This window comes from Lynx canadensis, chromosome A3 (genome assembly GCF_007474595.2).
Source record: "Lynx canadensis isolate LIC74 chromosome A3, mLynCan4.pri.v2, whole genome shotgun sequence".
In the NCBI taxonomy this organism is placed as follows: domain Eukaryota; kingdom Metazoa; phylum Chordata; class Mammalia; order Carnivora; family Felidae; genus Lynx; species Lynx canadensis.
This window is the reverse complement of record NC_044305.1, coordinates 133283840-133305100: the sequence shown is the minus strand read 5'-3', so window position 1 is coordinate 133305100 and position 21261 is coordinate 133283840. Positions and strand designations below refer to the sequence as shown.

Genomic DNA, 21261 nt, shown 5'->3' with positions numbered 1-21261 from the left:
CTCTGGGGCGACCAAGCCAGGAAGAAGTTAGCATGTTGGTGTGTGGGCACCAAGATGTTAAAAGTCGGTGTTGAGTGTGTGTGTCTGTGCACATGCCACCTTTGGTTTTAAAGGCAGGCAAACGGCAGTCCATGTACAAGAAGGAATCAGTGCTTCACAGATCAATGCCGTGATAATATTTACGTGGGCTTCGCAGTTCCTGCAAGCTTAGTTGTGGACCGTGTACGAGATGAGGACTGCTAGGTGGTTTTAGATGGTGTGAGTGGTAGGGAGTTGAAATAAATTTCTTACTATTTCAGAGCTTTTGAGTTAGTTTAAATAAAGAATATTGGGCTGTTTTTTTTTTTTTTTAAAGAATGTCTGTGACCATCTGTTTGTATTTATATGAGCAAATCAGAATTTTCCCCATCTCGTGTAAGAGTTCTGAAGTGAAAGTACAGGCCATGAGCATCCATGCCGCCAATTTCAGATAAATGAAAACAGCCTCGTTGTTTTCACTGATTCAGTTCATAGGACGTGATGTTATGTGTCTGAACAATTTGTACACTAGTCAGAGAGTTTTTTAATCCACCGAGTACAGAGGAATCGTGTCTTAAACAAGTACCACTGAGTGAATGAAATCCATTACAACTATCTCTGAGCCATTTATCCTGCCCATTCATGTTCCCGTTCTCTCCCCCAGATAACTCCCCACCAGCGCCAGCCAGCCTGATGCAGGGAGATGATCCTGACCGTTTGGTCTCCCTGCCTGGGGTTCCTTGCCTCCTGACAACCTGTCACTTTAGCCCTTGGCTCTGCTTACCTACTTCAGGAAGCCTTTCCCCCGACAGCCTGTGGCAGTGTTGGAGGAGTGTGGTTTCATGCATTCCGTGTTTATGGAGCATTTATGGGTGTCATGTGCTCTACTGGGTGCCCGGGATTCAGAGACAGGAGTCCTGGGTCTCTGTCCTGAAGGAGCTGATGGTCTTGTCTTCATTCCCTGGGGCTCAGTTTCTGAGAAGTCTCCATTGCTGGTTCACAAACAGCAAGTTCGGAACAAAAGCTCAGACAGCAATCGGAACAAAACAGCTGCTAATGAGCATCATGGAATCACTCACCGCGGGTTCTACAATTTGTCCCCCAAGATGAAAATACCTTTATTTTCTTGGTTCCTTGTTTCTTGACTTCTTAACAGTCGCTCACTTTGAACAGACTAAGGAAACACAGGTGACATCGGAAAGAACGACAGGCTAGGAGAACATGGGGGTATTTGTGAACTGAAAAAGGAAATTACAATGGCATCTTGGTTTTATGGCCTTGGAAAAATAGCTTCGTTTCCCTTCCTTCCCTTGGTTTCTGCCCTGTTGTAATATTACCTGCCTAACCCAGAGTTTGAGAATCACCAGCTGTAATGTAGGTAAAAGCATTTCTTGTTTCAGGTGCTGCACAGGTGAGGGGCATACCGCTGTCCCCCTCCCTACCACGGCTGGTACTGTTGGGTTTGTCCCTGACCTTCCGGTGAGCCGTGCCTTCTTACACCTGGCGTTTCTTCCAGCCTAGTTGAGAAATCCACACCCGAGAAATAGAGTGGGATTGTTAAAAATTGTTAAAAATCACTTTTTGCCGTTACCAAATATTTGTCTTCACGTTTGGACTAGGATTATTCGTAGAATTAAGTTGTCAGTTGGTTTCGTAGACACTTCCGGGCAGGATTCTCAGCTTCACTGGGAAAGTTAACCCTTCCATCACCTATATTTGAATACCATTGTAATCGCTCTTTGGAAGCATAGCTGAAGACACTAGTTTTGTAGAATTTTATGTCTGCAGGCTCGGAGGAGAAGTCACTGATCTCGGTCCAGATCTGAGGGGGTGACAGAGCTCAAATGGTGTCCACAGCTCCTGACCTTTTCCGCCCCCACCACACGCAGGCCCTCCTCTCGCACGGTCCAGCCTTCCCTGTCATTAATGAATGGAAGCTTTCTGTGCCCCGGGGCCACGTAGCTTGTGGCGACAGAACCAGACCCGCTGGCCTCTCTTCTCTGGGCTGTTGCAGTGTCCCCCGCTTTGGGGATGAGTAGTAAGTTATCTGTGTGTAGGGTGATGAATACCCTGCATGTTAGCCTCAAGGCAGAGGGCACTCTGGCCTGAGAAGCCTGGGCTATCATTACCCGTACATCTTCTTTTTTTAAATGTCTATTTATTTTGAGAGAGAGAGAGAGAGAGAGCGCGAGCGCGCGGATGTGCACACATGCGTATGTGAGCAGGGCAGAGAGAGAGAGAGAGAGAAAGGGAGAGAATCCCAAGTAGGCTCCGTGCTGTTGGTACAGAGCCTGATGCGGGCTTCAGTCTCAGGAACTGTGAGATCATGACCTGAGCTGAAATTAACAGTCAGACGCTTAACCGACTGAGCCACCCAGGTGCCCCTTTACTTGTGCATCTTACGTCTTTATCTCTGTCCCTCTTGTGTCCTTCAGCAGCACCATTACGTGCAGCGTCTGCTTTTAGGACTCAGCATCGTGGGGTTCCCCGGGAAGTGCATCGGGGCCTTGTGTCCTGTGCAGGCCAGTGTCTCCGTGGGGAGGAAGCATGACGACCGTGACCCCGGGGTCGGTCCTCCCCACTTGAGGCTTGTGGGTGGGAGGGTAGCCTCTTCCTCTCAGTGTGGCGGCCCAGGGAACCCCTGCCCTTGCCTTCCCTCTTGTTTTATTAGCTGGGGTTTTGAATGTTCTTTTCTTTGGGTGGAGACCAGACAAAGTAAAACTAATGGTCTGAAGCCCTTCCTTGGGGAGAAATGCTCACATCCCCAAATACTGAAAATAAACAGCCTGTAACGACCCACAGAAGCCCAAGAAGGTCCTGAGCTGCCTCAGCCAAGAGCCATTTGTGCCTTTTGCTGCATGTCCTGTCCTCCTACTGCCCCTCAGTGACAGGTACCCTGCCCTGCCTTTGGCCCCTCTTCCCCCTACTTCTGGCCTTGCCCCCACCGCCTTGTCTGGCCCTGTCACATGGCCTTGCTGCCAGCTGGTCATGCTCTCTGGGCCCCTCCTCACCCAGCCTTTCCCAAATCTCTGTCCTGTCTTTTACTCCTGCTTCCTAGGTGAGTGCGTGCTGTCTGAAGACGCTCATAGAAAGGACAAGACCATCTGCATCTCTGGGGGGCCTTTATCTCTGCCCCCACGCTGCTCCCCATTGGCTCTCAGCCCTTCCTGCTCCGCGGCTTGCGTGCCTGTCAGAACACAGCACCATTTTGTGGATTCCTGTCCTTCCTGTAGGCTGTGGGATCCAGTATTGTGTCTGTGTCCTTAGTAGAGGCATCTTTTCTTCAAATGAGTGCTGATGCTTGATGCGTGTACTGGCCAGGTAGCCCTGCCACGTTTGCAGCCGGGAGTGGGTGCTGATGCTAACCTTCTGCATACCTTCTCAGCTCTCGCACCTGGGCCCTCAAGGGTTCTGCGTAGTCCTTGGGTCAAACGGAGCAGAGTAGGGAACCCCAGTTCTAGGTCAGGGGGAACAGACACACACCTGGTGTCAACCTGTCCCCTGCTCCCCCACCCTGTAGACTCCTTGGTATAGGGAACCCCACCTCTAAAACAAGGCCTCTGGGCAGGCGTCACCCTCTCACACCTGTGTGGGGCTACCTCCTATCCAAGCTCTGTCCACCCTCTCCCCACAGACAGCTACCCTTCGGGTCTGGGGTTAAACCCATCTGGGAAAAGTTTAGGGAAAAGACCCACACAGACTCAGGCTGCTGGCACAGGGGTGGTGGGGTGCTGGGTATCCGTGGTGCAGTCTAGGAGGGGGTGATGCAGGCTCCCGGCCCTCTGACCTTACCACGCGTGGAGAGGGGTGAAGCTGGAGGAGAGCTAGAGCAAGACCCAGGTCCACGGTGGTCCCGTCCTGCCCTAGAGCCGGTCACTGACCAGATGACCTGATTGGTCTGCTGTGCCGTCCGTTGGGGTGGTGGGAGGGGACCTCCCTCACATTAACCCAGATGCTTTCCAGTGGCCGGCGCTGTGCTCATGCCTAGCAAATAATCGTCACAACAGCCATATCAAATGGATGTTATTTCCCTGTTTTAGGGATATGGAAACCGAGGCCCAGGAGATAAGGAATCTGTGTGTGGGGATGTGGGAACTACAGCTCAGTCTGTGTCCCCTGAGCCCACGGTCCCTTTATTGTACCAGTGGCTCTCATGATAAGCCTGGGTCAGAAGGGTGAATTGGGCTGCAGGAAACAACGCCTGGTGGTTCCCGCTCATGTTCCCTCTTGCCCGTCACTGCACTTCTTGGATGACAGAACAAGAGGATAGTTCTGGAGATGACAGACTTGGGGGCAGAGAGCCGTGGACAGAGGGAGGGCACTGTGACGCCTTTGTGCCAGAGTAGGGGAAGGGGAACAGTTCTGGTTAGCACGTCAGGCTCATTTGCATGCCCCCCCTCCTTTCTTTCCAGAAACCATCTCTGCTGCATTTAGAGGCTGGCTTTGGAGGTGGCAGGCCATTTGGGGCCTGAACACGCCTGGCCGTTCCTTCCTTCTCCCTTCCTCATTCTGGGTTTCCCTCCTCGTCCCTACTTCCCATTCCATCGTAGGGCAGCGGGGCCGGGTCTCTGGGATGGGAAACAGGAACTGAGACGTGGGGGATCAAGACACGGCAAGACTCGGGACAGTGGTCATTGAATCTTCCCCTTAAAGCCGGCCCCAAGGATGGATTGTGCAACCTGGACACGGGCAAATGGCGGTGTCGCACCATCACCTGCCTTCTGTCCATCCCCAGGTGCTCAGGCCCGTGGGAAGGTTCTGGAACCCCAGAATTGCTTACGTCAGGCGGTCTAGGTGGGCCTCGCCTGAGCTCCCGGTGAAGGTCAGATGCGGCGCAGCTGGGGTGGCAGGAGCGGGGCGGTCACATGGCCCGGGAGACGCCTTTCTCGGTGAGTGGGAGTGGGTGGCATCCCTGGTAAGGATGAGCAGTGCCAGGTGGTTCTAGCCCTGGGCTGGGCGAAGGGCGTAAGGGAAGCCTGAGGCAGAGGCGGATGAAGGGGATTGTTTTCCCCAGACCTGACAGGAGGTAGCAGCACAAGTCCCCGGAGCGTCCCATGCGCTCTTCCCGGCCCTGGAAGCCAAGCAGCCATAAGCTAGAGGGAGGGTGACACGGGGACCACATAGTCCTGGAAGCTTGCCTCTCAGTCTGCCGGAACTCTCCCAGTTTGAGCTCTTTAGTTCCAGGCCAAGTAAATGACTTAGGGCAAGTCCAACTCCTTGAGTCAGTTTCTTCTACTTTAAATTGGGGGAATTGGCAGTGCTTTCACAAGACGCTGTGAATATCGTGTAAAGTCGTGGATGCTTCAAGTGCTGTGTGGAGGGGCCCCGGGGTGACTCAGCTGGTTGAGTGTCCAACTCATGATTTTGGCTCAGGTTACGATCTCACGGTTCGTAGGATCGAGCCCTGTGTTGGACCTGGGCTGATAGCGCGCAGCCTGCTTGGGATTCTCTCCCTCCCTCCCTCTCTGCCCGTCTCACTCACTCTCACACACGTGGTAAATCAATAAACTTAAAAGAAAGTGCTCTGTGGAATGTCAGGTGCTTTGTGACTCTTGGGACTATAGATGTCTATGTAGCTTGTCTGCTGCTGGCCTTTCTACCCGGGGCCGCCAACTCTACCTGAGTAACTTTGCTTCTGGGAACACGCCCGGAGCCTGTGGGCCACCCAGTCCTGCTCCCGCACCTTGGTGTGGCCATTTGTGGGGGGAGGGGGCACAGAGGGTGGCCTGTGCTGCACTGACACAGGTGTGAGAGGGGAAGCCTGCCTGGAGGCTTTGCTTGGAAAGCGGGGCTCCCCAGGATTCTGCCGGGTGGGGGAGCAGGGGACGGGCTGACACCAGGCGTCGTATCAGCTTCCCCTGTGCCCACTCTGCCCCATTTGACCCTGTGTGTGTGAAAGCCCAGAGGGGACAGGTGACCCCCTCCACTAAGCTGGCCCAGAGCACCCCGCTGTGTCACTTGCTGTGTGGCCCTGCCTTTGCCCATGTCACCCCTTTGGGGAGTTAGAAACACACCAGGGAGTGTTTGGAAGAATTTAAACGTTGGAGGGGGGGAGAAACTTATTACCGGAAGTGAAAGGTTGGCATGAGCTACACAGGTATTTTTCTTCTTCTTCTTTTTTTTTTTTTCCCTTGTTACCATAACCATTATCAGACCCGAAAATATTTATCCTAGCGATTGCCCCAGTCCTGGGGAGATGGTGTTCCTGAACGGCCCCCTTATTTGGCATAGTGTGGATCTGACCCCTTGGAGACCCAGGGGGCACTAACGAAAGCTCACCGTGGCGGAGCGCCTACAGTGCACAGATCCCGTACCCACCGATGATTTCTCCTGCGAAGCAAGCCTTATTCCCAAGTTACAGAGGAAAACAACCGAGGTCGGTGAGGGGAAGTCATTCTCCTGAGGTCATGCTGTTGATACGTGGAGTCCGGTTTAGAATTTTATCTGTTTGGTGAAAAAAACCAGTGACTTTCAACCACTGCGCTATTCCAAAGGATCCAGCACTGAGAGACCAGAACTGAGAGCACCTTCTCTTGGCTTCTTTCCTTTTTGGTGTCTCCCCGGAGGCGACGTTGTGGAGTTGGGATGTCGGTGGTAAAAGGGAATGAGGAGGCCTGAATGGAATTCCGGTTTTTCCCCTTTTTGATGCGTGTGTTACCTGAAGTCTAGTTTCAGTTACAAGATGTACTTTTTGAAAGAATTCGTAAGACACAAATGTGGCAGCCGGCTGACAGCAGAAAGACCCCCCCTCCCCCCGCCCCCCATCAGAGGCCCAGTTGGCACAGAGGAGCCAGTATGCTAAAAGCCACGAGGCTGGGGGCAGAACCCGTAGAGTGAGTGTGAACGCTGGTTTGCGGGCAGACCCCCTGTGCCCCGGAAGCAGAGTCCTACTTAGCACCCCCCGGCTGCATGTGGGGCCCAGAGAAAACCGCTCGCTCACGTCCCCTCTCTCCTGTTTATGTCACTGAAGTGGAGGTCACGTGGCCTTAACCCTGTTTCCTGGGGAAATCAGCCTGGCCTGTGATTACATTGTCTTCTGGAACTGGGACAGATGTGGAAGGCTGACCTCAGCCCCAACTGAAGGTCACCTTCCCAGCCTCTCCCGCTGCTTTCGTATCACCAGGCCTCCGCCGCCTGGCCCTGTGCAGCGGCCTCAGCCCTGCATACCAGACATCTTCTGGTATGATGGCCCCTATTCCGTTTGTCATTGTTCCCCAGAGATGGCCTATTTCCTGCTTGCATCTGGGCTCTTCAGTCCATCCAGGGGAGCAGAACCGAGGGGTGCCGTGTTTGTTGAAGGTGCCCGGGACTTCAGGCCAGACCCTCCTCTGAGACGAGGACTGCCTTTCTTGGCTGCTGGGGTGTTGTAGCTGGCTTGCCAAAATTCTCCTTTCTCTTGTCAGCTCCCCCAGATCTCCCAGAAGCTCTTTCCCCCGAAGTAAGAAATCAGGATGTAAAGCATTTTTATAAAGCTGGAATTCATTGTCATCTGTTTCCGCCTCTCTAGAAGAGTGATCTAGTAAAAGCCTGAGTTCCCGGCTGACGTCTCCAGTGATGGGGTTCATGGGAGGGCCTGTGGGTACTTGGCTCTTCCAACTTTACCAGCTTGAGGCTCTCCTTTGTTAACACGGCATTGTCACGTAGTCTGTGCATGACACGGTCCACTTCAGTCATGGTGACGACTGTCTAGAATGTAATCGTGTGAATGCCCAGTAGTCTGTGCAGTTACTCTCCTTGGTTGGGCATTTGGGGCTCTTTCCTATTGTTTCCTCTTTCAAAGTCCTGCTGAGAACATCTTTGTAGACGTAACCTGTGTGGAAAGGAGCGAGGGCATGGGGACGTATTTCTGCAATTGGACGGGGACAGAAGGAGAGAAACTGCTTTGGTGAAGCCCTTTGCCCCCTCTGGCGAGCGTACTTTCTGGAAGACCAGGGAGGGCAGTGATGCCCTCAGCTGCCATGGCTGGGAGCAGCTTGGAGACTCCAGTTCTGTTTTGTGTTTCAAACCATCACTCCCCGCCCGCCCCCCCACCCCGTGCCTTTGTTCTTTTGATTTGTATTTATATCTTTTATCTGTCCCGGGACCTTCAATGACTTTCATGTTTTATGAGTTCTTAGCTTCCTGGGGTCCAGCCTCTGATGGCCACTGATGGCCGAATCAGAGTGCTTGGGGCCACACCGTCTCAGCCAGTCAGGTTGCGTTAGTGACATTCCTTTTTCTATTTCAGAGAGCTGTTTATCTTCCATTATATCTTTCTAACCACACAAATCCTGCATAAACATATTTCAAACAGTACCAAAAAATGAGCCTGCCTTCACTGTCTTTTCTGTCTCCTCAGTAACCATTGGGATGTATTCATGTGTCTTCCAGGATATTGTTCTGTGTATACTTGTGTATGGAAAGACACAATTTTGAGTATTTTTCTTTATTGTTTCATCAGTTTCTTTGACACATTTTTTTGTGCTCAGAGTTAAATCCTATTTGATGTGAAAACAACTGAAGAAGATAGCCGTGTAGGATATTGAAGTGCCTTTTAAAAATTTTTTCAAGTATAACGTACTCCTGTTGATGATACGTTTAAAAGTAGAAAAATCCGAAAAGTCCCCCAACTTTCCCTGAGACAACAAAGATTATTTGTTTCCTGTATCTTTATATACGCAGTTTGTGTATACAATGCAACACTTGCTTATCCTCTCTAGTTTATAAAGTTTATTTCTTGCTTACAGTTGAGTGTGTGCGCGCAGGCTCGCGGGCTCAGTTGGTTCAATAAATTACCTTGTACTTTCCTACCTCCCAAGACGGAATTTTGAGAAAGGTCTGTTGCATTTCGATCTTTGGAAGCCGCTTTATTGTGGTTTTTTTTTTGTTCTTAGTGCCACATATACCCACGTGGGTCAGGATCAGCCACATGTACACGGGCCGGGTGTGGTGGCACCCCTCTCCCTGATGACAACCCCCCCAGGTTTGGACGCATCTATTGCAAGTACCTGCGATTGAAGACATGGTCAAGGTGCAGTTGGCGGTTGGGTGAGGGGGCTGGCTGTCCTCTGAATCAGTGCTCACCTGGCTGCCCCCCCTGGTGCTGGCACCTAGGCACAGAATCCGAGACGTTCTGAGGAGTAAACACAATGTGTTGGAGAAAAATGAAAGAAGTCTGTCTTTTCTGGTTGCTGGTCCTCAAGGGTGGCCTGCTTTAGGAGTTGGCTGACCTGGGTTCTTGTGCACCTCTGTCTCCAGCTTACCAACTTGTGCTGTCTGCTCTCAGATGGCTCGGAAAGGGGATGAGGGGACCGATCTCTAGGTTCCTTTCACTCGTTGTGCGTGACCAAAATGCTGAGCTAATAAAGTGCCCTGTGAGGCATTGTCATTTTGGCAGCCTTTCTGGCTCTTTCCCCAGACTCTAGTTGATTTTAATTTCTTTTCCATCGAGAAGGCTTTAAATTTACTTTTATGCAGATTAGTATGCATACACACACACGGAGATATAATTTATAGGATGATGATGAGCAAACACCCATCCAGCCATCACTTGTCCCTTCCTGACCCCTGGCCCCCGTCAGCGTTCCAGGAGCGCTCGCCTGCCTTCCCGTCAGCACCCTCCGAGGAGCCGCCGGCCCATCTGGGCCATCAACATCTCTCCTCACTTCTGTTTGTAGTTGTATCAGCAACACTTACGTTCCTAAACAGGAACAACATCATCGAGTTTTTCCTACTTTCCACTTTTACGGTCGTATACCGCCGGCATACTTTTGCAACTTGCTTCTTTTGCATAACATTGTTGTGAAATTCGTTTATGTTCTGGGTGGGTAACGTTTGTCCGTCTCCCTGCAGCGGTTCACGTGTTTTACCGTCACCGGGTATGTGGGTTTGTCCCGTTTTCGGCTCTTTCGAAGAGGGTCACGACCATCCTCGCCTTGTGGTGCAGATGTGTGTATACTCTGAGTAACCCCAGTTGCGTTAGAGAATACCAAGCGTGACCTTCTGGTGTGCCCTGATGCGTACGTGTCTCACGCAGCTTGATTTAGCTTCATATTTACTTGATCCTAATTCTTCGTGACACCTGCTGTTCCCCAGGCCTCTGCTGTATTGCCAGGAGGAGGTAGATCCATTATCGCTCTGGCTCTACGCTGAGCCTGCAGGCCACAGTGCATTGCTGTGCTTCCCAGAAGGCTTCTGGAAATATCTGACACTGTCATTAATGTCCTGTGTTACTTCAAAAGTAATGTCAAGCGGGAGAGGAGACGAAGCTGCCGTCTAGATGTCCGCGTGAGTCTTCCTTGGCAAAGCTATCCTTGGGGGCACAGATCTGGGTGTCGCTTTGTTTTCTTATTTGGTCTGTGTCTTTCGAAAATGTCATTTCCCCTCAGGTCAGCCTTTCCCAAAAGGAACGAGGGAGATATGATGGGACAGCAGAGTAGAACATGCCTCCCCGGCGGCCCAGACCGTGGTCTCCCGGCCTTTCCTCCCCCATGGCAGCATCTTTGGGTTCCCAGGATGAAGCCGGCCACTCTCCACCATTGCTGGCTCAAATTGAGAACTGGGGGGCCAAACTGGTCCTGTGCCAAGAGGAGACTGGGCTGGCCAATAAGATTGGAGAAACCTGTGTGTGAATCTTCTGGGCCGGGGGTTGGTGGACTTCGTGAAGGGCCAGGCAGTGAACATTTTAGGCTTTGCAGGCCTAGAGGCAAAAGTGAGGGTCTTATATAGGTGCTTACATAATAAGAGAGGAAATAAATTTCCACAAGTTTTTTATTAACAAAGTTCAAAATATCGTATCCCTGGAGTAAAACCCTTTGGTAACGCTCGTCTCTTAATCAGAAGAGGGGAATTCTTTCGGGGGAGATTTCTTCCTTGGGATTCAAAGCTAGTGTTCCCCTCCACCTCATTGTCCTGTCGAGTGGAAACATTCACCTGTGCAGATCCTTAGCACGTGGCCGCGCAAAAACCGGCCCCCCGGTAGGTGCCCACCTGCCCCAGGCTCATCTCCTCAGACAGACCGTGGACTTGGCCTCCACCATCCAGCATCAGGACGTAGGTGCCTCTGAGCCAGGATGGACTTCCCTGTAGGCTCTGGGGACAAACACTACCTCAGCCCTCCAGAGGGAGAAGAGCTGTCACACGGTCACATCTGTGCGCTGCCCATGGGGGAAGGAGGGAGAGGCCCCCCTCGATGAAGCCAGGGGCTCCAGAATGTTAGGGGATGGTGCACGGAGGGGTCTGCAGGAACAGAGGAAGAGCAAACAGGGGCGGCGTGTTTAGACCTGGTCGGTATGTTGTATGTGGCTACGGCTCCGGAGAAAGGTTGGCGAGACAGGAGCTGGATTTTTTACTTGACTAAATTGTAGTTTATCTTCCATATTCCTGTGCGGCTGCCCTGTTGGACAGCACAGGTGTGAAGAAGGAAAAGAGTGAATGGTGTTGTGTCCCCTCCTGGGAGGGCTCCCCTCACGCCCCCTGCACCCTCCCGGGAGCCGGCGTCCGTGCACGAGCCGCGGAGACCCCGGGGAGCTGCTCGCAGGAATGAACCAGAACCCTGGCCCTTCATGCAAGGGTCCAAGGGATCAAAGGACGTGCTTTTAGAATGGTTGGAAACCGTTGTTTATTTTCCTCTAAAATATCTTGAGACACATCTCTACAGTCTTGTTTATGTGATAAATTCACTCTGTGAAACATGTTTTATAAACTGAGGGTCAGCTGCAGTGTAGGCCCTCAGGATTAATGGGGTCTGGCCAGGCGTTAGCTGTTGTGCCGGCCCCGCCTAGGTCCGTAGTGGCTGTTCAGCTTTTGCCTGTGTTTATAGTGTTTACACACACATTCTGACCAAGGTGGCCGTTCTTTTTCCTTCTCTTTAGCTCGGGTAGTTTTGGGGAGGGCAGGTGTGGGGGAGCGCCCCCGTTAGGGATCTCAGCCCGATTGGTGGACCCCTTCGGTTCCTTGAGGCTCTCCAGTTTTGCTATTTTGTTGTTTCAGGTTTCCCGGTGCTGTTTTTATTTATAATTGACGGAAGACTATTTCTAGCACTCAGTCTTAATCATTCCGACTTCTCCTGCCCAAGCTTAATCTTAATTATCTGTAAATATGCTCCGTAATGAAGGGTGTGGTTTTGAGTGGGGAGGTAATTGCTTTTCCCTCTTGCAGTTTTAATTTAAAATTACCTCTCCGCCTACCTTACCTTTCTTTCCAGGCTCTTCTTAACAGACTGTAGAAAAGCAGCGGTTACCGTTTATCCACTCTTCCCCTGAGTTCAGGAAACAGCACATCCCCTTTAATAACAGAGGTAGAATATTCCATATGGTGGCCTATTTTTACAAGACTTTTATGCAGGAAAAGATCAGGGAGGGGTGTGCCCCACAGGACGACGTGGGAGGAAACTTGCCAGCGTTGAGCAGTGTTATGAAGCCTATTTCATCTGTGGTCGGCCTTCCGCACTGAGGTGTATAGGGCTAGTCTGGTCCACAGTTTTCTCGGCACAATTGAGCAAAAGCCCTGTGGACAGAAGATTATTCTGTCATTTGTGGGAGTGCCAGAGCCTGGAGAGCTAAACTCAGTTGAGGAGGCCGAATAGATCTCCCTGGGCACACACTGACTTTTCCAGAATGTCTGCTGCCCTGTACCAGTCCCATATGGCTTCCTAATCATGGGTCCCAGCCGGGCCCTTCCTTGTTGGGTATCCGTTCCCTGAGTCTACTTCCTGCCTGCTCAGATCCATTGTTCCCACTGTGGCTTGAGTGACCTTCAAGTACAGCTCTCCATTCTCCCCTTGCCTGAGAACCTTCGGTAGCTGCCCACTGTCTGCAGGCTCAGCCGGATACCCTTGCCAGCCTCTGTGTCCCTGCCTGCCTTTCTGGTCTCACGGTCACGGACGGAGCTGCTCTCTGAGTCCCGTCCCGTGTCAGCTTTGTGCTGGGCACTGGGGACAGAGCGGAGAGCGTCCTGCCCTTACGGGAGATCTCTGAAAAAGGTAACAAGAAACATAAAATTAATCGTATTAATATCTTCTTTAACCTAACATGTCCAAAATATTATCATTTGACTGTGTGGCGCTGGCCGTGTTTCCAGGCTCAGTGGACACGTGCTGTTGTAGGTACATTGGCTAGGAAGTGCGGGTCTTGAGGTGAGCGGCACAAATGGAAAAGCAGTTACGTGAGAGTCCTGGGCTTCTGGCTTTGTGTTTCTCTAGGGCATTATCCTGCTACATTGTGAACTCCATGCAGGCATGGGCGTGGCCTTGTTTTGCTCACCTGTTGTGTCTGGGACACCTCGCTTAGTACTTAGCACATAGTAGGTCCTCACTAAATTTCATCAGGTGAACTATTGAGTAAGCATAGGGTTCCGGGAAAAGTCTGGGTGAGTACCTAACCTGTCTGAGGAGGCTTTCAGGAGGAGGACCTGCCTCCAAGTCAGCTCGCAAAGCCGGGGTAAAACTAAGGGGTCAAGAGGAGGCAGGGAAGAGCACACAGTGTTAGAAATAAAGAGGAGGACGAAGGTTGGGAGGGGCTGCAGGAGTTCGTTGGGACGGAACTTCAGGTGCGCTTGGGGCAGGGGTCTGGAGACGACGCTGGAGAAGTAATGGGGGCCAGATCGTGAGGAGGTTTTAAAGCTGCTACGGAGTCGAGGCCTCATACTGGGGACGTGCGGAAATAGCGCCAGCGTCGTGGGCTGGGAGTGGCCCCTCGGACTCGTGTTCCGCGTTTCTCTCCTGTGTTTTCTCCGTTCACCCCTCCTCCCAGCCCGCAGAAAGGGCTTCATGAGAATATTGGCTGACTTCTGTTACTGTGTAGGCTAACCAGGCTGGGGGGCTGCCTTCTGCTGTCTGTGGGAAGCTTCAGGAGGAGGAGCAGGCTTAATTATTTGAGTGCAGTCGCGATTCCCGACCGAATTCTCTCCAAGTGCTGGAGTAGATGTCGATTAGATCGAATGTGTTTTTCAGTCATGGCCCTTCACGTGGGGGTCAGGACCTTCCACAGCTGTGATGAGTGCACTGAACTGTCGTACTCTCTGACATGCGGTCGATAAAGCTTCGGGAGCCAGTGTTTCTAACCAGCCCTGAGCAGATCCATCCCATCTTCTTGTGGCCCCTGGTAGAACCCAACAGGTCGGTGCACACGCTGGAGGGCACTGCCTGCTGGGTGGCAGACTGGGGAGTAGAAAGTGATGAGTCTTCGGGAGAGAGTTCATTGGTTATGTACTTTTTCCAAATCCCTTTTCACATCTCAAGGGAAGGTCTGGAACGGATGAGAGATGACCTAGGAAAATAAGAGCTAGCTCTCTACGAGAAATTTCGACATCTTTGTGGCCGTTCATGCCTACTTCTTCCTCCAGTATGTCAGAAAATAATGCTTTTTAAAATACAACTTCTCGGGGCGCCTGGGTGGCTCAGTCGGTTGAGCGTCTGACTTCTGCTCAAGTCATGATCTCGCAGTTCGTGAGTTCGAGCCCCGCGTCGGGCTGTGTGCTGACAGCTCAGAGCCTGGAGCCCGCTTCGGATTCTGTGTCTCCCTCTCTCTCTGCCCCTCCCCTGCTCACACTGTTCCCTCCCACCCCCCAAATAAATCAAACATTTAAAAACTAAAATACAGTTTCTCTTTTTATTGTAACCGCTCTGTCAACTGTCTGCCGCCTGGTGATCATTTTTCTATTTAGTAATTGTCAGCACCAATCACATCTGTTCTTAGCCTCTGCTAAAACAGTCCTTGTCGCTTTCGAATAGGACTTAGGATGCTGATATGGAAGGTGATTCGGGAAGCCTGGCAGGGAAGGACTGTGCTTGTTGCTCTGAGGCCGTGTGCTCTGTTTCTGATGGCAGTCTGTTGCAGGGTTTTGTGATTAAATCTCATGATGAGTAATAATAACGTCATCGAGTGTATACCAGATTTGGGGCTCAGCACTTGCCCTGGAGTTCTTAGTTTCTTTACGGTAACCTGCATGATGGGTGTCACTATCCCAGGTTACAGATGCTCTCTTCCGCCTGTCACCACTGAAAGTGACACGTTGCTCTTCTGGGGTGTTCAGTTGGGTTAAAGGGAAATTTGACGCCTGTGCCTTTTGTGAAAGTAGAGCTGTAATTCAGACTCCTGATTTGATCAGTCACCGAGCAGGTATTCCGTGAGCACTTACTACGTGCTAGGCGTTGTAAGGGCTGCATGCTACCGCCGTGTAGCGGTTGGTCTGTTAAGGTGTGAAAGCAAATGGAGCGTCATAGAGGAATATTAAAGACTTAGGTGTGTCTAATTAATCGTTCAACCCGGCAAAGTAGGAATTGTTATCCCTGGTTCTGGAAGAGAAATCTAGGCTAGAAAAGGGTTAGGCAGAACATGCCTTCCAACCCCAAACAAATTCCCGTCTGGGTCTTTCCAAATCCAGAGTGGGTTTGCCTCCCACCAGACCGCACTGCCTCTGAGTGGGGGGACGGTCTGGCCTGCGTGTTGGCGGTCTTGCCAGGGTGGGGACACACTTGTGACAGATCTGCCTCCCCGCCCCCCGTCGCTCCCCCTGCTCCCTGTCCTTGGCCTGTGTCCGGAAGGAGCCCCTGGCAGGCTCCCGAGCCTTGCTTGTTCACAGGGAGGATTGAGGCTTGGTGGGAGTGGAGTTGGTCCGGGTTAACTCTTAACTCGTATGGGGATGACTCCGTCTTCACACTGAGCTGCACGCTGGGGCTTTGTGCCATGGAAACAGTTCCGCAGGGGCCTCCAGAGTGGCTCTCACAAGGCCATTCTCTGATAGTCGTGATCTGAGCTCAAACACGTTTTAATTATGTACTTCTCTATGTTTTAGGCTTTGGACGTGGACCGGATGGTTCTTTACAAAATGAAGAAGTCCGTGAAAGCAATAAATATCTCTGGGCTGGGTGAGTACACATCCTTTCCTAGCGGTTTCCTTGTGCAAATCCTCACGGTAGCTGTACTGGTGCCATGATGGTGATCACCATTGACGAAACCAAACCTTTTCTTCTAGGCGTGTGCATTATCAAGTTGATTTGGGATATTTAGCTTTTAGGAGTGTGTTTTGTTCTGTAAATTGTCTGATCTGGCCTGGTGGTTCACCTTCCACCCCCAACCATCTCCTGTGCTGTCTCCTGTTCCCTGAAGTGCAGCTGGGTTTTCCGTCCCGCATGAGCTACCGTCCTGCATGAACCAGCTTTGTCTGACTGGTCAGCAGGAACGCCGGCCTCATTCCAGCCTCGGTTGTGTGGTCTGTGTGTTACTCATGTCAGCGTGGCCCCTCCATTTCTCTTCTCCAGTCCTCGCCCTTCTTGTTTCGGATACTGTTAACGTAAAAGCACAATCAACTGCTCCAAGTAACGTCTGATCAGGACTAAAACTTTTTTTGAACCGTGAGTTCATGACCTGAGCTGAGATCAAGAGTCAGATGCTTAACCGGCTGAGCCACCCAGGTGCCCTGGAAATAATTTTTTTTTTTTTAATTTTTTTTTTCAACGTTTATTTATTTTTGGGACAGAGAGAGACAGAGCATGAACGGGGGAGGGGCAGAGAGAGAGGGAGACACAGCATCGGAAACAGGCTCCAGGCTCTGAGCCATCAGCCCAGAGCCCGACGCGGGGCTCGAACTCCCGGACCGCGAGATCGTGACCTGGCTGAAGTCGGACGCTTAACCGACTGCGCCACCCAGGCGCCCCTGGAAATAATTTTTTTAAGTCATTAAGTGACAATGTGGTTTCCCCCAGAAACAAGCAAGTGGCAGCCTTGGAGGACTGGGGGTTGTGAGGGCTCCCAGAGAGGCTGAGCGAGGTGATGGATTGCAGTCAGCACGGCTGGCCTGTGGGCGAGCACACCAGTGCTAAGTGGGGCAGAAACACTGCCTTTGTCCGCGGCTGGTGGCCTGGGAGGAGGGGGTGAGGGGGCCCAGGGTCTGCACCTACAGAAGCAGTCAGCCCATGAATGGCTGTACATCGTCCCCTTCCACCTCGTGGTGTTTCCCTTTACGACAGTAGTGAATGGAGTAGGAGGACAGGGAATGCCAGAGGGCTAAGAGGAAGGAGGGGCGCAGAAGGGTCTGGGAGTGCCTCTTGCACCCAAGCCTGCCCCCACCCACGTCCGGCCATTGTGAGCACCACCTCCAGTAACTGCTTTCGCCCCCCTCAGGGAGGGCAGTGCAAGCCAAGATTGAGAAGAGGCCAGTAGGGAACCTCAGCTGCAAAGATGATATTGCAGTCAAGAATTGCCAAGGACGTTTAGGAACAGATTTCACAAAAGACAGGCAAGAACTATGTTGAAAACTACAAAACCGAATTAAAGACCCAGATAAACGGGAGAGGTGTATGATGTACCTGGGTTGGAGGACTCGATATAGTTACTTTGTCTTTTCTCCCCAAATTGATCTCAAGATGCAGCACAATCTTAATCAAAATTCCTGCAGGAGAAATTGACAAGCTGATTCTAAACTTTATGTGGAAACACACACAGGACCCAGAAAATGCCAAGCAATCAGGGTACAAAAACAAGTTGGAGAATGTCAACCATCTGACTTCAAGTCTTGTGAGATAGTCGTGATCTAGACAGTGTTGCTGTTGGGGGGGGCCGACAAAGAGATCAGTGGAACAAAAGACAAAGTGTAGGGGTGCCTGGCCGGGTCAGTCTGTAGAGCATGTGACCCTTGATCTCGAGGTTGTGGGTTCAAGCCTCACGCTGGTTGTAGAGATTACTTAAAAATAAAATCTTAAGAAAAAAAAAAAAAAAGCCTGGAAGTAGACCCTTACTGAGATGTTTCTGCTTGTCAGCATGTTGCCAAGGAAGTCCCCTGGGGCAATGAAGGTGTTTCTAGCACGTGGTGCTTGAGCATTTGGATCTTTCCATCAGAACAAATGCAGTACAGCCCTCTCTTCTACCCTACACAAACAGTAATTCAAAGTGGATGATAGATTCACCTGTGAAAACTAAAACTAAAAGTTGTTTAAAGAACACATAGGAGAACATCTTTACAACATGGGGTGGGCAAGGCTCCTTGGATAGGGCACAGAAGGCAATATGGCTTCAAAGAAAAAAATTGATAAATTAAACTTCATCAAAATGAGACACTCCTACGTGCTCAAAAATGCTATTAAGAATAGCCTAACATTTGACAGGCCCCCAATCAAGCAACTGAAGAGCTCACACTTGAGGAAACTAAATTAGAACAGGACTTTAAAATAAGAATATATGATTAACACCCTTAGAAAGGCAAAGGAGGTTATTAAGTTACTGAAACAGAAAAGGTACTAGTGAAAAAGAACCAGCGGAAGGCTTGGAAGTAGAAAAACATGTAATTGTTGAAATAAAAACTAAAATCTGCTAAATATTTAGCAGGCTGTACACATAGGAAAGGGGGAGGGTGGTCTGTGAGGCCCCCTGTTGCCGGAACATGAGCTTGAGGGATGAACACTGTAAAGTAAAACTCAGGAGCCACAGAAAATAGATTCAGAGGGGTCACTATCAGCATCCACCCAAAAGGACTTCCAGAAGAGGGAAGAGAAAATGGAAAAGTGGGGGCACCTGGGTGGCTCAGTGGTTGGGCATCTGACTTTGGCTCAGGTCGTGATCTTGTGATTTGTGGGTTCCAGCCCCCCTTTGGGCTCTGTGCTGGCAGCTCAGAGCCTGCTTCAGATCCTCTGTCCTCCTCTCTCTCTACCCCTTCCCTACTTGTGTGTGCACATTCTCTCTCTCTCTCTCTCTCTCTCTTTCAAAAATAATGAAAAAAAAAATAAAAAGGGAAATTTTTGAAAAAGTAATAGCTGAAAAATTCTCAGAACTAAAGAAAGATTTAAGATCTCAGATTGAGAGAGTCCACTGAAATTCTAAGGGAAACAGATTATACACACATGTATGTGTACCTACAGTGTATATGGTATGTATGTGTGTACATATGTCCCTGTGCATGTGTATATATAAAAAATATTTGGGGGAAATTTGCTAAAAAATGATTGCTTTAGCATTTTGACTTTATAGATATTTTTCCTCCTTTCACTTTCCATATTTCATATATTGTAATGTATTGATGTTAAAATGATTAGACAGGTATTAAGTTGTTTATGGCTAAATTCCAAATGGATGTGAAAGAAATTCAAGAAAGCAAAGAAGAGGTGGGAGGGACTTAAGTGGTTTGTGACTGAGCTTGTCCTGACTGAATTCGAAAGCTTTTTGGACCTGGACTTTGTGGCCCTCGCTGTTGTGCCCTGGGGCAGCTCACTTAGCACTTTGTAGCCCTGGTTTCCTTGGCTCTGAAATAATCCAGTTGGGTTAGGATGCAGATCAGTGGTTCTCAGCCAGGGTGGTCTTGCACCCCCCGTTTGGTATGAACACCTGAGAGGTGCGTGTGCGCACGTGTGGGGGCCTTGTGCGCGTGCTGTTGGCACCTTACGGTAGAGACCAGGGATGCTGCTGAAGGTCCTACAGTGCACAGGACAGTTCCCAACAATGAATTAGCTGGCCCAGAGGGTCATCAGTGCCACAGTGGAGAGCCTCATCTGGATGTGAGTCCTCTGCGGTGTATAAAAAACAAAGCAAAAACACAAGCCACCATTTTTAGCTTGCCTTTGCATAAACATTGATTGATTACCTGACAACTGCTGATTTTATGCAAGAAAGAAGTGGAATTCAAATTATCATTGGCTAACATGTAACTGGAAGTAAACATACCTAGGAAATTATTTTCTATTTAAAAGGAAAAAACAAAGAGCCTAAAACTCTTCACTTAACTCCACACCGAGCTTTACTGAAACAAATGTTTGACTATCCAAACTGGTCACCTGCCTTTAACTCTCCCTGGATAAAGTCGGGGAACAGGGAGGAATGATGATCATTTGTATGTTTTGGAACACTTCCTACAAATCTTGTGCTTTCTATACATTATGCTAGTCTTTACAAACTGTTCTCATTTTATGAACGAGCAGTCTGAGTTCAGAGGGCTCAGCGTCTTCCCAGGATGCTCCGTGGAACTTCGCTTGTTCCAAGAACACAGGACTGTGTTCGGTAGGCCGCTCTGCTTGGAGGCAGCCACATGTCCTCAGTGGGTCTGGCACGCTGACCGACTGTCTTCAGGATTTCAAGAAATCGCTCAAAGATGGTTGCTTAGCTCTGTTGACAAACAACAGATTTCAAACAGTACCTCAAGAGAGTTTTTGCTTTTTTACTGCGCTCCCTTGGGCTTTTGAGTTTATGATTTAAGGCTAGTTCAAAAAAGGTATTTTATAATCTGATCAGGTTCAAAAGTGATTTTAAAGTCATATGTCGAGAAGGCTGTTCTGATCAGAAATAAAAATGGAGCACTGCGCTTCTCGTGCAGACGTTGGCCACGTGACTGCCACCAGTCCTGAGAAGGACATGTGTGTCCCCATAGGCTGGCCCAGTGCTGTGCCTTGTAGCTTTCAACAAGCATAGAGGGAGGAGGCGTAAACACATTGGTGTCAGGAAGCAAGACTGTATGAATTTAGTAACACTCATGTCTCACCTGCCTTTCTCACCTCTGTTGTTGAGCGTGGGCCACAAACCCCCTTCCTTTACCTGCCCCAGAGTCATTTTCTAAAATAGAGCCTAGTGGGGGCCTCCGGGTGGCTCAGTCAGTTAAGCGTCCGACTTCGGCTCAGGTCATGATCTCACGGTCTGTGAGTTCGAGCCCCGTGTCAGGCTTGGTGCTGACAGCTCAGAGCCTGGAGCCTCTTCGGATTCTGTGTCTCCCTCTCTATGTGCTCTTCCCCCATTCACGCTCAGTCTCTCTCTCAAAAAAATGAATAAACATTAAAAACAAAAGTTAAAAAAAAAATAGAGCCTAGTGATGCCACTTCTCTGCTCAGAACTCTGCGGTGTTTTTACATTATCCACTTTGATGTTTGTGAAGGGGAGTTGCAGAGCCTGGGAGAGATGAGGGAGGCCTTCATGGGCTCTAGAATCTTAGGGAAATTGGGGTAAAAGCACAGGTAAGCAGGTGTCTACTCCGGCAGGACTAGCTGAAGATTTTAACATGCTAATGTGGATTGTGAGAGGAGATGTCCTAACCTTTTCCAGATTTGTTTGCTTATGAAATTGCCACTGACTCCCTTCCTCAATCCAACATAAGCCTCCACTTAGTTAAGCACAGCAGAACACCAGATGCAGACCGAACCCCTGCCCCCGCCCCCCGTCCCCCCTGGCCCTAGGCCACCTGTTCAGGGGTCCCTTCTCTGTGCCTGTCTTTGGAATAACTTGAGTTTCCCCCAGCATGCCAGTATTTGTGCCTTCTTCCCTTTGCACATTCTCTTCTGTCTGCTGGAAG

The 21261-nt window shown here is 50.3% G+C and overlaps 1 protein-coding gene across 7 annotated transcripts in view; it reads left to right on the top strand.

Annotated features, from left to right (window-relative positions):
- The window catches only part of ASAP2 (ArfGAP with SH3 domain, ankyrin repeat and PH domain 2), a 173264-nt gene that overhangs the window by 46104 nt on the left and 105899 nt on the right, over nucleotides 1-21261 (top strand). For all 7 annotated transcript variants that reach the window (XM_030311673.1, XM_030311672.1, XM_030311670.1 and 4 more), the window contains exon 2: nucleotides 15793-15865. In XM_030311673.1, coding sequence (XP_030167533.1) covers nucleotides 15793-15865 — 73 coding nt within the window. The remainder of the gene's footprint in view (nucleotides 1-15792; nucleotides 15866-21261) is intronic.